General features: G+C 39.9%; 1 protein-coding gene across 1 annotated transcript in view; it reads right to left on the bottom strand.

The window, feature by feature from the left end:
- Positions 1-361: 361 nt before the first annotated feature.
- NCAPG (non-SMC condensin I complex subunit G) overlaps positions 362-16,510 on the bottom strand; it is a 28,395-nt gene continuing 12,246 nt past the window's right edge. Inside the window, exons 9-21 of the mRNA XM_075194710.1 lie at positions 13,970-14,093; positions 12,914-13,003; positions 11,982-12,161; positions 11,787-11,897; positions 10,542-10,661; positions 9,713-9,979; positions 8,872-9,053; positions 7,962-8,136; positions 7,641-7,802; positions 6,882-7,011; positions 5,088-5,177; positions 4,886-4,958; positions 362-842 (exon numbers count right to left, since the gene is read on the bottom strand). Coding sequence (XP_075050811.1) covers positions 713-842; positions 4,886-4,958; positions 5,088-5,177; positions 6,882-7,011; positions 7,641-7,802; positions 7,962-8,136; positions 8,872-9,053; positions 9,713-9,979; positions 10,542-10,661; positions 11,787-11,897; positions 11,982-12,161; positions 12,914-13,003; positions 13,970-14,093 — 1,834 coding nt within the window. The 3' untranslated portion in view covers positions 362-712. The remainder of the gene's footprint in view (positions 843-4,885; positions 4,959-5,087; positions 5,178-6,881; positions 7,012-7,640; positions 7,803-7,961; positions 8,137-8,871; positions 9,054-9,712; positions 9,980-10,541; positions 10,662-11,786; positions 11,898-11,981; positions 12,162-12,913; positions 13,004-13,969; positions 14,094-16,510) is intronic.

Below are 16,510 nucleotides of genomic sequence, written 5' to 3'. Positions count from 1 at the left end.
TCCATAAATTAATTTGGTGTGTAATTATATATATATATATATATATATATATATATATATATATATATATATATATATATATATATATATATATATATATATATATATATAGAGTTAGAGCAGGCCTGTCCAACCTGGGGCCCTCCAGGTGTTGTGAAACTACAAGCCCCAGCATGCTTTGCCAGTATACAACCTGTTGATAGCTGGAAGGGCATGCTGGGACTCGTAGTTTCACAACATCTGGAGGGCCGCAGGTTGGACAGGCCTGAGTTAGAGGGATCCTTGTCATATGCGGTGCTGGGACTGATTTTAAATATGTGGGATTTACCGTTTAGTTTCACTGAACAGTGCTTGTGTAAAAAAAAAAAAAAAAAATCAATCTTTTTTCCAGTTTGCTCATCTACTGCAGTTTTTATTTTTAAAACCACCTGGCTTGACTGTAGCTTGTAACCTGCTTTACATGTACATTTCTGTATTCAATGATGCCAATAAAAGTAAAAAGAAAAGATACAATTAGAACATCCTGGCTCAAGTTATTGAAAACTGATCACCAATGTATTAAAATTCTGGTGTTCCATTTACTGAAAGGAAACATAACAGAAAGTGAATATAACAAGTCACTTTATTATGGCATTACATTATGGCTGCTTCATTTCTCCCGCACAGTGTAGCCCTTCTATGTGTATAGATCAATATTTCAAACAAAGCTGCATTATTTTGCATTCGCTTCTTCGTTCAAAAGTTTGGAGAGGTTCATTTTTGTTTTCTCCATGGCTATGCTTTTGGCTCTTCTTGATGGCCTTGTACTGACTGGAACTGGTCCTGCCTCCTCGATTTTCTCCCTGAAAAATATTAATTTGGACAGGTTAATGTCAGAATACCAGGGCATAATTTGATCACATCTCTACTGTAAAACTACTGAGAGAGAAGGACTCTGTTCCAGCTACACTGATTGTACAGTTATGGGTCACTACAATCCTATTCTGACTATTCTGATTCATCACATAATTATCCAGCCAGAAACACTTTTATATAACACCGAAATCTTGAAGTCCAGTTCCAATAAATGTAAGCACTTTATTCTGCAAGAGCTTTTTTTTCCCCAGACATATGTTGTTCAAAACCTTTGCTTCATGAAGTATGTAACCATATTTTTCATCATAGGACCTCTAGAAGCAATATTCCTTTGTACTAAGGAGGACAACTGCTCACATTCATAGTAATGAAAATGATTAAAAGGATAATTCCCTCAAATCTACAAACTTCGATTTGGGTGAAATTAGGTGAGACGTTAAAGAGAAAAAGGCATTTACCTGCAGTTAGAGCAGGAGATCCTCTTTCCTGCACAGAGCAGATGTTGTCAAAGTTCCTACCTTTTTGAGCTGCCATTCAGATCTGCACCCACTGGATCAGGGAGCACAGGCAAGTGTTTTATTCATAAATTGCCATCTAATTGCACCCAAAATTAAAATTGGTAGTTTTGGGTGGAGTTCTCCTTTAAATATATTTATTCTGAGTTACTTACTCAACTTTTATAGAAACAAAATTAAAATATAGACTAAAATAGTAAAATTGTACTGTTCAAATACATAAGCTCATAATAAAGCATGATGATAGGTCAGTTATGCTTCCTGTGACATCACTGGCAATGCCAATGTATATGACCAACAAAAAAAAATGCTCTGTACAGTTTGAAGATTGGTACATAGGAGAAGCAATGCGTGGTGCTCTTTCTGGCATCGCACCAGGGCAGTAGTTAGGAGTCCCCCATTCTAAGCAACAAATGCTATACAGATCAGATCTAGAGCTCTTTAACCCATCCTTGAGCAGGTAACTGTCCCTAACCAGACATTGTAATTTTCACGCTTTACAAATGATTAACATTTTGATTATATATATTATGTTATGATTTCCTCACACACAGTACACTGTTCCCCTCGCTGTGTGATTGGAAATTAAAATGATTACATCTAAAAGTTGTAAGATTACCCCACCCACCACTTATTGTACAGATCCAGCGACCGTACTCAATTGTGTAAAATCATGCGATTACAGCACCGTTTCAGTGCGACTGCATCAAGAAAAAAAAATGTTTCCACATCATTCGATCACCGTTTTGTGCAACTTAATCTTATGAATCGTATTCAAACAGCATTATGTGTCCACAATTACACTGCAGTTCGATTCATATAAAGTTGTACAATCAGATTGAGACTGTAGTGCCTACACAACACAGAGTAATTTAGCACACTAGTTTGTTCCTATGTGATTCATACTGGGGCAGTGGTTAATTCAGGACAAAACTAAGTTGATGCTTGTAGATCAGGGGTACCAAATATACTCCTAATCTTCCTGCATTTCTATAAAGATATTGGTATAGCAGACATTTTACATAAGTCTGTATAATAAAAAGGTGGATATCACATACAGTAAGACCCTTGTCCATGCAGGCCACCAGTAGGCCATATCCCCACGACTTGGTCCCTGGTCCCACAGTCTCTTTGCGTTATCAGAGGTGACCCGGCTATTCCTGCCGAGACAGTCCATCCGCATTGCTGTGAGCCTGTCCTTGCTTGTGAATTATGTGAAAAGTAATAAATTTGAAGTGCAAGGCTCCATCTCAAAAGTCTGCCATTTTCCCCCGAGAAGTGTTGTAGCCACTTTAAAGGATTATGATCAGTCACCACAGTAAAATGTCATCCATACAAGGTTAAAAAATTTTTGTCACTGCCCAAACAATGGCCAAACATTCCTTCTCAATTGTGGCATACCCCACCTCTTGGTTCAGCAGTTTTCTGGTCAAATAAGCCACAGAGTGCTCCTGCCCATTTGGCCCCACCTGCCCAAGTACTGCTCCCAACCTATACTGCGATGCATCAAGTTTGCACAATAAAGTCCTTGTCATAATTGGGCGTTAACAGTACTGGAGCATGAACCAGGGCTTCCTTTAATGACCCAAATGCCAGCTCACAAGTGGGTGTCCAGTCAACTACTTTGGGGAGTTTTTTCTTATGGAGATCTATCAGGGACTTTGCTACAGTACTAAAGTCTGGGACCAGTCTCTGTCTCTACCTTAGCTGGTTCTGACCTAATAAGATGGGGGCTCACTAGTTATGGAGGCCCCTGAATCTCTGTCCTTCTCCCTGCAGGGGTCCCACTTGGACCAGCTGCAGGTTTCTCCACATGTCTTTGTGGGGTCTTTTGGGCACACAGGCAATTCTTGCCTCCAAGTCACCTTCAGTCACGCTATACTCCGTTAGACTGGCAGGGGTGGAAAAGGGTTATCCCACCGCTGCCGCCAGAAATCTATGACAGGATGGACCCACTATGCCACCCTGTGTTATATTGTGGGGGACCGTTTGGACTTGCCTTGCCATAATCTCCTTTCTGTTATCCCAAATGCACCCCCTAACTGCAGTAAGAGGGACTTAAGCTGCTGCCACCACCACTGGACTCCTTCGCAGCAGCGAGAACCGCATCCTTCTGGGTAACTGTCGCTGCTAGTGTACCCCCTTGCTGGTAACACCTTGGCTGATACCCCTGACCTCTTTCCTTCAGATCAGGGTTGCTGTGGATGGTACCCTTGGCCTATCACACTGGCCAGAGCTGCAGGTAGTGGGCAAAGCGTTGGTACTGGAAAGCTAGTCCAAACCTCAGAGCAGCTGGAAACATTAGATTTGGGTCTAATCTGTCGGTCACAGGAATTACAGCAGGCAAGTAGTCGTCAAGCAGGCTCTTGAAGCAAATGAAGTTTATTAGCTCGAGAGTCCTAATAAGGACAGATCACACTGGTTTAAGGTATCAGTGATCGATCAGAAGGAACAATGATTATTCATTTCAGTACAAAGCAGTGCTCTTTTTATTCACCTTCTAACACATGTCTGCAGGGGGTAACGCTGTGCCCTAAACCTATGTGGCTCCACCACGTCTGAAATATTCCATCAGATCTCAGGAGGTTATCTGCTCTTGCATCTAACACCATTTAATCTACAAAAAAGTCAATCTGAGTTCCTAAAACTTGCTCTGATTTCCTGCATCCTGTTTTAGAGAGAGGAAACCCAACAGCAAGTCTAATTAAACCTTCCTGTGTTTTGAGGTTATAGGATGTATTAGACACTCACATCAAAAGGTCTAATTAACACGAGATTAACACATGGGGTCCTTTATTCACACAGTTGCAGAATACATATTTCCTCTCCTGGCATATTCCTCAGAAATAAATACATTTCCTGTACCAAAGTGCCACACGATCAAAATCAAAGTAATACAAAATCTGTACAGCTGCAATGATATAAATACTCTCTTTCCTTTAAATAACTTATTTATAAGTGATCAGACACAACTACCCACCAATAAAGAGCAATGACAACACAATGGGCCTGAGTCATTAAGGAAAGGCAGGCAAAAAAATGGAGTAAACGTTCTCCGGGACAAACCATGTTGCACTGCACGGGGTGAAAATGAGTTTATTATTTTGAACATGAAGTTAAATACTGGCTGTTTTTTTTATCTAGCACATAAATACTCGATAGCTTTATTTTTACACTAAAATTTAAAGTCGATCTAGGACATACCCTACCCCAAATATAAATCTGTCCCCACATTTTAAATTTGTCTCCCCCTCCAAAGCAACATGGTTTTGTCCAGGTGCAAAAGTTACTCCTTTTTTTAAGCTTTGCTCTCCTTAATGACTCAGGTCCAATGTGTGTATATCTATATATTTTAAGAACAGTAACTTAATGAGGCTTGAAAAGGAGCAGTGTCCAACTAGGATATGGGCCACAGTACACATTACAAAACTAAAAGGCACTGCAAGTTGATTTATGCAGAAGAAGCTGTAGACCTGAAAGTGGAGGTAATATAACATGAAACAACTATAACATACCCATCAGTTCCCACCAGATCTGTGGACCTGCTACTCTTCTTCCTGGTACTTGTAGAACCTGTTTTTTTACGACCTGCAGAGAGAGAAAAAAAATAAAAAATAAACCAAGAACATATTAGAATCAAGCGTATCCTAACCATAGCGCGCGTCATGATTTGGAAACCCCTTTTCTCCAATTAGATATAGAATGTACACAGGATACCTTTGTTAGGTTTTCCCTTCACAGATTTTTGTTTTGAGGCATCAAGATTTTGTTCTTCAAAAACATCGTCATTTTCATCATTTTGTTTTCCTAAAATAAAGAAACATTTGCTGGTATCATTTAAGGAGATAATGAACACCGCAGAATCCGTTTAATTTCCCAGGTTGCCTACAGGATAGTTTGTGATTACAGTAAGATGGGATGGTCAATGCTAAGTAGTAACATGCATATATAGTATACATAGTGTATGGTATAGAGTAGGTTTTCCTATCACAGTCAGTAATTGAGGTCTTTCTGTGCACAAGAATGCAAGACAAAATGTATGCAGCATTGTATGTTAAAATTTGTGCTCACACAATCTTAAGCCAAGCCTGTAGGTCACCAAATAGGAAACAGAATGCAGATGACGCAGGTTAAGGAAAGGGGTGCCGAGAGGTGAATAGTAAGTAAACGTTGATCGCATTGGAATGTTGCTATAATTGCACAACATCAGAAACAACCTAATATTCCAAGATAAAGGTATTATTACAATTGCCACATTGCCGGACAGTGGGAAAAATACATAAAATAACCTGAGAACACTCAACAATATACTGGGAAAAGAGTACGGCTGAGACAAGAGCAGTGAGAGTGGCTCAGAGTGGAGATTAGGACAGCTGGGGAGTGGGAAGATGGGAGCTCTAAGATGGGATTTCAGAGCGTTTATTGATTTGAAGACTGCTGGGAGAGAGTCTAATCGGTATGGTAGGAAATTCCATAAGTGGTATTGGAACGGGAAAAGTACTGTAGGATGGTGTGAGATATGCCAGGTCATACGTGGCAAGATGCAGGTCAGAAGCTGATCTAAGGAGAGAGAGTATTAGCCTTGTTGAATGGAGTTTATTTGGCCTTTAAAGCAGATGGCAAAATCATGGGCGGTGAGGGAGGAAAGGAGCGGTGTTGCAGTTGAGTAGAGAAGCGAGTTTATGGTGGGAAAGAGGCAGCAGGAAGACTGGGGGGATATTAGACAAGTAAAATACGTGAATATCAGTGGGTACGAGAGGAAGTCCACTGGTAGAGACCAAAGAAGAAAGTAAGTGAAAGCAGTAGAGATAGTGGGGTTGGCAATGGGAATGTTAAAAGTCACCTATGAGACTAGGCAGGTCAAAGCATAGTAAATAAGTGAACTAGGCAGCAAACCTGGATCTGAGGGGAGGATAAACGCAAGCAATATGAAGGTAGAGGGGAGAGAGTATACTGATAGGGGGAGTGAGGGTTTCAGGATATGACTTGGCAAGAGTATGAACAGTGTAGGATGCCTACATAAGCTCAGTTTTCTTAGCTCCAAAATACAATGCAAATGCACAACTGTATTAAAAAAAACATGCAGCATCGTGACAAAGATTAAAACCAGGTGACCAAAAAGTGCTGACAACTAAGTAGTCTGCATCCTTATGGCACCATGTAGTAAGGAGGGATTGCAGAGCACGTACACATGCACACGTTGGGCCTTGTTTAGAGTGAATCCAGCTAGAAGGTGCAATCTTGCACCTTGGCAGAACCATGTTTCACTGCATAGGAGCAAATGTAAAAATGCGGTTATATTTAGAGTTGGGAGGGGGCATATCCGCACTCAAAATTACAGTGTTAAAATAAAGCTGTCCGTATCTGTGCGCTATATGCAAAAGCAGCCAGTATTTTCCTTGTATGCAAAAAAAAAAAAAGATACGATTTGTCCAGGAATAAATTTGCAGCCTTTAGCCAGATTTGTTCCCGGCTGTGAATGAAGCACTATGTAATGATATAGTATATTACCTTCCCCGTTATCTTGCTCATTAGTAGTACTGTCCTGTGGGACTGCGCCTTCTTCCTTTGCATTCTTACTGTCATTTAACTGCATCTTGACCTTTTCGATGGCCCTTTGGCACACTTTGTCAGTAATATCCTATAAAATATAAGGAATGTCCAAATGAAAACCATAAACATACCCTGGCCCTTTGTAGTCGTTGGAGACATGAAGAGGACGGGGCTTTACTGGTTATAGAAGATAAATTTATACTGGACTTTGGTGATCTTATATCAAATTCACTTACATTATCTTCTATAAACTCTACCCATCACAGACACACAGTGGATGCAACAATGTCATGGACAAAGGAAGAGGAAATCCTGAAACATGTTATATACTGCGACATGTAATATACGGTCACATTTGAAATGGTCATCTGTGTGCCACCTTGATCATCATGGTGTGGTGACTGGCACCAATGTCTAATTGACACTTTCAGAGTGTGTGTGTAATATATGCGGTATAGAAAAGTAGTGTGTGTGTGTGTGTGTGTGTGTGTGATTTGTCTGTTGATGCCAATTGGGGTGTAAAATACACATACTTGGAAAACACACCCTGTAGCAAGACTCCTGTCCTGTTTGTTTGATTGCAATAAGAAGTGAGTGAAACTGACTGGGGGCTGCATTGGCTTTAGAGTGCCCCACCCTGAACGATATCCTAAGTTGTATTGGTAAAAAAGTGTATAAATGTGACAACTAGGAGTGTGTCAGGCTTAACACCCTTACCTCTAGAGCAACATCCAGAATAGGCAGCAGATCTTTTGAAAAATCTTTTGATAACTCCAGAGAGCACAGGGATTTTGCATATATACGAACATCAGGAGAAGTCGGATCTTTTATTATTTCATTGCAAATTTTTAAAGCCAAGCTGTCATGCACTGTAGAAACCTGAAAGGGATGAGAAAGTATTAAAAACATGTTAAATAACAACAGTCCTACCTATATACATCCTAGATGGATTATAAAGTGGCGGGGACCGGCATTCTTCCACAGAGCACTGGAATGTTGCTAAACCTGTGAGCATATGTAAGACAAGAATACTGTTACCTGATAGCCTTGACAACTATTCTTTTGTGACTTCAATCCGCTTGGTCTCGTAAGATCAACCAGTAGTTCAGCAACATTGGCGACATCAACATTTGCCAGCGGCGAGGAGGCTGGTGCGTTGAACAGCGTTTCAAGTGTGGGAAAGAAAGCTTCTTCAAAGCACTCCTGATTTGTACTATTGGAGAAGAGATGTGTGCATTGCAGCTACTATGTACTTATTTCCAGTCATTTTACATTATAAAGTGTGTGTCATTATTACCCTTGCTCATGAAAATTCATGTCCCAAGGAAAAAAAAAATTTGAAAGTCCATGGGACTGGGTGAGTGTCCTTGTGCAGATACAATGGAGCAGTCACCCGTATAGAGAATAGAAATCAAACACACCATATGCTAGAAATCCACATAAAAGCAGTTTTCAACAAGATTTCATTGCTTCTCCATGCATAAGAGAAAGAGAAAAAAAAATCTAAACAAAAAACATACTGATCTAGTAAAACATTTTCTAGGACTTGTGCACATATTTCAAGCACCAATGAAACATTTCCCATTTTGCATTCAAGGGTACGCGAGCAAACCCCACAAGCTGAATATTTAAAGCAGCTATTCCACAGATTCCTACCCTACAGATATGTCTGAAATAAACAATCTGTACTGCACATATTTTAGTATGAACAAGGGAATGTTTTAGTAGCTTCATTGCAGATGCATAACACGACTATCCATGTGTGCTTTGTAATTTTTTTTTATTTTTTTTTTACTACAAACAAAAATGTTCTTACATTTTTATTCTATGAAGTATAAAAATACACAAATGTTTAGTTAAACACTGAGTGCCCTTATTCTACTGCAGGATGTAAGACTGATACAGTTTAAATGCCAAGTTAAAACAAAAACAAAAACGCACAGCTTACCGACTAGAATAAGCAAATATAGGGAAAAAAACCCCCAGACAGTGCCGCAGTTTTGTATCCTCTTCGGTCACTGGATTGTACCAGAGTAAAACCAAACGAGAGAGGAGTTTGGCACTTATCAGCCTTCCAGAGAACATAAGTTTGGCTAAGCCTTCAGCTGTCTCTGTCCTTATTTCTGGTATCTGTATTATAAAAAAATAAATAAAATAAATAGTAAAGTACAGAATATGTACAGGTATGGGATCTTTTATCTGGAAAACAGTTACCCAGAAGTGTCCAATAAAGGAATATATAACTGCTCCTTAGTTACAATGTCATACAAACATGATCGTCAAGTGCCTCTTAATGTTACTGTGAGAAGCACTGCTAAACAATTTAATGTGGAGGAGAATGTCAAGGTCAGTGTGGGGAATGTTATTATGGTTTTTTTTAAATGTAATTTAGTATATTTTAAGCAAGAGCGTCTGAATTACACTAAATCCCCTTAAATGGAACAAATCAAGTCTCAAGCGTTGTGGATAATAGATCCTAGATGTGTATATTAATTGTGAATGGATGGGATTACACAGTGCAGTTTCAGAAGCTACATATTAGCATTGACATGTATGTGTGCAATTACCAGGGAAGACTTGTTCTGTAATATAGTCTTAGATTCCAGGAATGTAAACACAGTACCACATTACTGGAACATGAGACATTTATTGTAAAAGTAAATAGAAATGTTTCCTTAAATTCTGACAAATTGATATTTAATCTCTCTGGTCATGTGCAGGCAGGAATCACTTTACATTTGTGCAACACAACCAGGACAGTAATGTCCGATCCTCACACACACACACACCTCACTATCCAGGAAGTCCGAAAACAGCTTCAAGATAGAGTTCATGGCTGACGTTTCTAGTTTTACTTCATCATCAACAGTGGTTTTATCTGAGGAGTCTGATTGCACCGTGTCAGATGGGTCCTCCGTGTTCTCATCAGGTTTGCTTTGGGGATCTTCAGTGCCATCTTTTTTTGGCTTTAAGATTTCCAGACCAAAGAGCAGAAGAAGGTCAAACACAGCGTTCAGGGCACTGATTCTCACCTTCACCTCATCAAGATGGGAGATCTATAACAGGGACACGGAATGAAAGATAATGTATATGTCAGACAAGCTCAATAAGGATACAATACAGAAGATAAAATATTCAGAGCATTCAGTCCATATTCCTCTCCGCAATTCACTGGTTTCTGCTTTAAATCACATCCCAGCAGTCTGCATTTAACTCTTGTGCTAAACCTCTAATTTACTCGATCCCGCCATCTATGTAAAAAGTACCTTTGTATCATGCATGCCATACAATGTGGCGTAAGATGAAAACATCAGATCGCACTGCATTGGCTATTTTATGTATGCTTTACCTCTAGCCAGTACATTAATGCGGTTTGCTGTGGAGTACAGAGAACTATACTTCAATTACTTACTACTCAGAACACCTACTACATACACACTTGCTCAACAACTATAAACGTCTATAATAAAAATGATATAAAACATCCTCCAACTATATGATTCAAATTCTAACTCTTATCTCTGGTAAAAAAAAGAAAAACAAACCACATAATACTTTGTGAAATACAGTTAATACACACGATTAGTAAAATACACCAGCTACACATGCATATCTTACTTGTAAAAGCAGAGTCAGGTGTTGTTTTGCAAAGTCTTTGTTCTGTAGAGCACAGCATCCAATGCACAAGACTGCCATGTTTCTTACAGAGGGATGAACATTGGTTATGCCTGGAAAGATCTATGACAGCACAGAAAAACAATGTAAAAAAGAAATCACATTTTCTGGTGAAACCCTTCCCCCCCAAACAATTACTAAAGGGAATGTATCCTTAACAAAATGTACTTGTGTAATTATGACTAGCACAGTGGGCTAAGTATACACATGACATTTTATGTTATCCCCTGTGCAGACTATGAGCAAGCTGGGGAGGAGATTGGAGATAGTCCGATTCTTATTTTAACCTGAACTCATTTTTGGTTTCTAATGAACCTTGACCCAATGACATCATAATCCAACCCTATTACCTGCACCTCCAAGAATTTGCACTCAGAGGATTAGGGCACCTCAATAATAAGGGCGACAGCAAAACTCAAAATGAGTCTTCAGTCTGAGAGATCCCCAGAGCTAGACTTTGCAAGCCCAGCCTTCTTCCTAAACCAAGAAAGAGATGCAACTGCTTTTCTTGTAACATTAGCAAAGGAGATGGGTGAGAGAGGGCTGTCACTTGTAGTCACACTGTGCAGGGATGATGGTAACAAGGGAGGCCAACTTCCATGATAAAAGCAGGTTTGAAAATGAGTACAGGGGTTCAAAAAGTCACACAGTGGACATAAGCCCAAAAAGTGGGGATGTAGAGGACACAACCCTTGGAAAAATCATTATCGACTGGAAGAGTTAAATGGCAATGAAACAGACAAATTGGCTTGAACATCCAATGAGCTCAAGGCTAAGACCCTTTCCAGGCCACACTGCAAAAAAGAATGAATGAAACCAACGACAGAGCTGAAAATGATTGGATTGAAAACCCCATCCCTTACAACAGGACTTTGGAAGTATGGCTTTGAAACTCTTTAATAAGTCCTGATGGAAGAGGAGTCCTTGAGAAAGGAAGATGGCAGATGACTCATTAGCATACCAGGCACTTTTGGGCCAAATGGGAATAAACTAGCTACAAAAAAGGGAAATTTAGGCCGCCAAAATATCAGGCGTTGTGAAACCACACCCCTTTGTGCAATCAGACATTTAACACTCCTTTGTCAATCCACAAGTAGTGTACTTATCAGGAATTCAAATCAAACAGACACAATTATCCATGGTAGATCAGTTACAGGAGGCACAGAGTCAACCCTCCCGTTCACTTACCAATGATTGCGCAATCTCATTCAATGTTCCTCCAAGTCCCTTAGAAAGCGAAATATGCTTTAGGAGTTCATTGCACATAATCAGGCACTTCAGAAGTGTCTCAGGGTCATTCTATAATAAAAGAGACAAGGACCATTTGCATACATTAAGTTTTCAGAAACTGATAAAACCACAAAGGACAAGGCAAGCTCAAACCTTTTCCACACGGATTTCTTTAAGTTCCGGCTCTTCTGCTTCTTTAATCAACTGTGTTTTCAAGTTTTCCAGCTCTGCCACCTTTTCCTTTAACTCAGAGGCTCGGCTGAAGTCTTGAGCATTTATGGAATCTTCCAATTCCTGTTTGGCTTCAATAAGTTGCACCTTTACATCAGCAATCTGAAAAAAAAAAAAAAAAAAGGATCCAAGAGATTTACTAGAATCTGCACACCCAAAAGTCATTGTTCAAGAGGACCCCTCACCATTGAGGATTGTTTGTTTAATAAGAAGGGTATGGATTAGCCTCTCCAGCAAGTTATTTCCTCCTGCAGATTATTGCCCCAGACAAGTAAGGAGCACCAAGAGTGACTATATAAAAGGTGGGGAGGCAGCAATGAAGAGGATCACCACCCAGAAAAAACTAAGTGATCATTATTTGACAGCCAACCGAAAAACTGTGTCCAGAGACACCTCCTCTTCCCCACACAGTAATCCAGTAAGGAGTGCAGAGAGGCGAAGGGCGGCAATGTGCTGCTCAGTTTAATCAAACTATGGTCTCCTAGGTGACCTATGTTTTAACTGGACATGACCAAGTAAAACACCCTTTCCTGTCATGTACCCTGCATGGGAACAGGGGTCAATAACAAATCTGAAGTACCAAGCCCTCCACCATATCACAAGAGCAAATATACTGTGTCTCCAATGGGAAAGCACTGAGAACCTCCTCTCTCTCTACTGCTTAACTGTTCCCTCCCTGAATCTTTTAAATCTCTCCTCAATGAGAAATGTCGTAAGAGGCAGCAGAAGAACACAACAATACAATGTGGTCAAGTGCAAATCAACCGGTGTTTTTCCTCATTCTACAATCAATCCTTCCTGAACCTGAAAAACATAACGTGGGGACTGTACTACATTACATAAATACAACTTGCCTTCACTTGCAGTTTCCTAGATTCCGCCAGATCTGGCGGATTATCCACAGTGACGATTGGCTCTCGCAGTTCAGAAATTATTTCTGCTACCTGTTAGTGTAAAAGGTTTATTAGACATGCATAAAAGTTCATTAAAGAAAAGGTAGAATTCCAGACTTATCAGACACAAAAAAAAAAACCCCAGAAAAAAAAGACACTGCAATAAAAACTTTATAGTTACATACAGAACATGCAGAATGTACCAGTGCCGAGAGTCTGACCCCTGGTTAACCCCCTCGACATGAAGGGTGAGTGCCCCACTTGCACTGCAATCGAGGGGTTATTTTATTAGTATGACAGTGTGACAAGGTCACATGTGTGTCTCGCCCAGGCAAGCTAAATAGTGGCAGGATAAACGCCTCAGAAAAACTTGGGGCATGTGAACAGGAAAGTTTCCTAGATCTCCCATTCAAATAAGGGTAACCCTGTTTAATTAACATAAATAACATTAAAAAGTAGAGATGATGATGATGGGGTGCGCTAAGTGCCCAGATTTCACTACCAGCTTGAAGATAAACTGGGGCACTCAATTTAAAAAGGAAAGGGAGTCCCCTTTTTATATTTTAACAAATACTAAGGGGATTGGGGTCCACAAATATGCACACCAAGGTTGCTTAAATTAAAAAAGGGGGCACCATTGTTTGAAAGAAAGGAGTCTCCTCTTTTTAGGTAGGTATCCCTTTTACTTTCATGTTTGGTGAGCAATCATGATTAGCGTACAAACATTTGGGAAATGAGAGGACCCTTGTTCAAACAAGGGAGACCCTTTATGTCTGTCTGTCTGGGATGGAGTCACGTGTTGCTCAGCAATCACCCTAGGTAAACAAATTGTTTTAAAAAAGAAATCTCAACCTACCAAACATGAAGAAATGTTAAAATGTGGACTGGTCACAAGGTCATGAAGGGGTTGATAACAGACAACATAGAAAATGTGCAATAGAAAAACGCATTACAAACCCCAGCAAAAAAACATCAACCAAAACAAGTAATATTTTACAAATAATTTCTGCTACATACATTTAAAATTCTGCGGTCATCATCTTTGAGAATACCGAGCAAGATTTCCACCAGAGAGGATATAAAGGATGTTGGAACATTAGGCATTATAAGTATCTCTTGTAAGACAGCAAGAAGACGTTTCCTGACAAGCATAAACATACATAAATTCCATATACATAATATATACATACACAGGTCATTTAACTGAAACATAATTGCCATCTGATCGGTATTTCCAGACGTCCCAGTTTTTCACATGCTGCCTATTTGTTATAAACCTTTTTATTTGTCAGGTTCAGGGTAGAAAAGTAAAAGTGGAACGATCCAGTGGTAAGATGGTGGTCACCTTATGAGTGGTACTGGACTGTCCAAGGATGAGTGAGACAGGGGCGGTACACCTGTCAAACCGTAACGCAGGTGCCCTAAGGCGAGCTCAGGGAGGACAGGAACCTCCCATGGAGCAGAAGGGCAAAAGCTCGTTTTGTCCTTGTTTTTCAGTATGAATACAGACCATGAAAGCGGGGCCTCACGATCCTTCTGACTTTTTGGGTTTCAAGCTGGAGGTGTCAGAAAAGGTTTCGGTCCACCCTGAGCTCGCCTTAGGGAAACTTCGGCGGGAACCAGCTACTAGATGGTTCAATTAGTCTCTCTCCCCTCTACCCAGGTCGGATCACTGATTTGCATGTCAGAACTGCTGTGGACCTCCACCAGTTTCCTCTGGTTTCGGCCTGCCCAGGCACAGTTCACCATCTTTCGGGTTTTTGCATTTGAAAAGAAGCAACATGGCTAAATGTGCAGTCAAAGCGACTCAAATCAAGAAAGGGAACATGATTCTTAATGCACTTACAAAGCATTTACTTGTTAATGAGCTTAACCAATAACATGATGTGTATTGTCAATTAGGCATGAAAATGTAAGAACAAACTTCACTAAATATCAAAAATTACAGCTACAACAAGCGTCCTTTATAAAAAGGAAAAGGTTATATCTCGGAAAAAGGTAAACGCGGCTGAGGCCTACAGGCCCACAAGACTCAGCACAACGTGTTGAGCTAGTGCTCCGTCTTTATATATATCTAACTACAAAAACTCAAATTTGAAGTCACCCCACAATTAGGACAAAATGGAAATGCAACATGTTCCAAGCAGGCGGTAAAAAGAGTAAGTACTGTATGACGAAACTGTATAGTAGAACTATTAAATGTAGAAGGATAGGGAGCTGTACAGTTGGTCACTGAACAAGGAATAGAATCCTCCTAAGCTGTACAGTAGTGTAAGCAGTGTCAGTATAAACCAGCAATGTGTTCTATGCCATGAATGATAAAACACATTCCTGTACCGTAACTTGTGGACACAGTTGCAATTTATCTGGCTGTAATCTTTGTCATGGCCCCTGCCTAGTCAGAGCTGTGCCATTTGTTTTATTCAAAGTGGCATTTAAAGCAGAAAGGCATAACATACAGGAATAAATATTGCTGAATATATCTTACATAATATCAGGTTGTTGTATCACTTTCAGAAACAGGTTTTGAATATTTTGTCTATTATAAACCTCTGTAACCATATATATCATCTTTACAACAGACTTCAGCCTCCGATCACCATCTTAAATTGCCTAATAAAACGCTACGCTAGAAGACAGACTGGGTTAAAACACACAAAAACAACAACTAAGTGTAGGGCAACACACGCTGTGTCCACCTCCTACACAAGCACTGGAAACAACAGGAGCAGGGGATGTGAGACTATAGGCTGCAGATATCCAATCTTTAGTTAGTGCTTTGCATCGGTGAAATATAATTTAGTGTCCGAGTGCCCTACTGCCGGAAATACACAAGATTTTAAGTGAAAAGAGTTATGTCTATTTAGACCTAGTCCCCACTATCGCTGAAGTAGTGCGGTTTAAATTATATTTCCTCAATTACTAGTAGGACAATTTGTAAATATTGTTATTCATTTGACTGCTGCCTTATGGTTAAAAAAAGTATTTGTCCCATAATTAACCCTTATTGCTGCTGATCAGTTCAAAGTGCAGCAATGTTGTTTCATCAAAGTAGAATATAAACAGCAGCTGTGTTTTGTTCATTTCTGTGAACTGAATGTGGAAGAGCCCAGACAGCCGTCTCACCAGACCCATTAGACAGAGACCATCTGAACTGCCCAGTACACCAATGGGTAGGTTACAAACAATTCCAGTATAGGGTTCATTCAACCCTCACAGCGCAGGTTGGACGTCACATTTTATCATACATTGAGGTCTGTGTGCGACGATCCCCTAATCATAATGTTATGGACAGTTTAGCCCAGAATGCATGAGATGATTGGCTCCTGTACAACTATTTTAAATACAGACTCAGTGAGATAAAGAAAAAAATATTATACTTGATTGGCTCGGGCTTCGGTCATCTTTGTTTCCATTATACCCATCATACACTGATTTTGAAGGAAATAGCATGAACCAACGTACCGTATTCTAAAATCCTGCCTACCTTTTTCTCCAATTCACATCGGTTTCATCTTGCCATTTTACTACAGGTTTACAACCAAAAATATATTTTAT

This window comes from Mixophyes fleayi, chromosome 1, assembly GCF_038048845.1.
Source record: "Mixophyes fleayi isolate aMixFle1 chromosome 1, aMixFle1.hap1, whole genome shotgun sequence".
Lineage (NCBI taxonomy): Eukaryota > Metazoa > Chordata > Amphibia > Anura > Limnodynastidae > Mixophyes > Mixophyes fleayi.
Note: the sequence above shows the minus strand (reverse complement) of the source record. Positions and strands in the feature narration are given on the sequence as shown.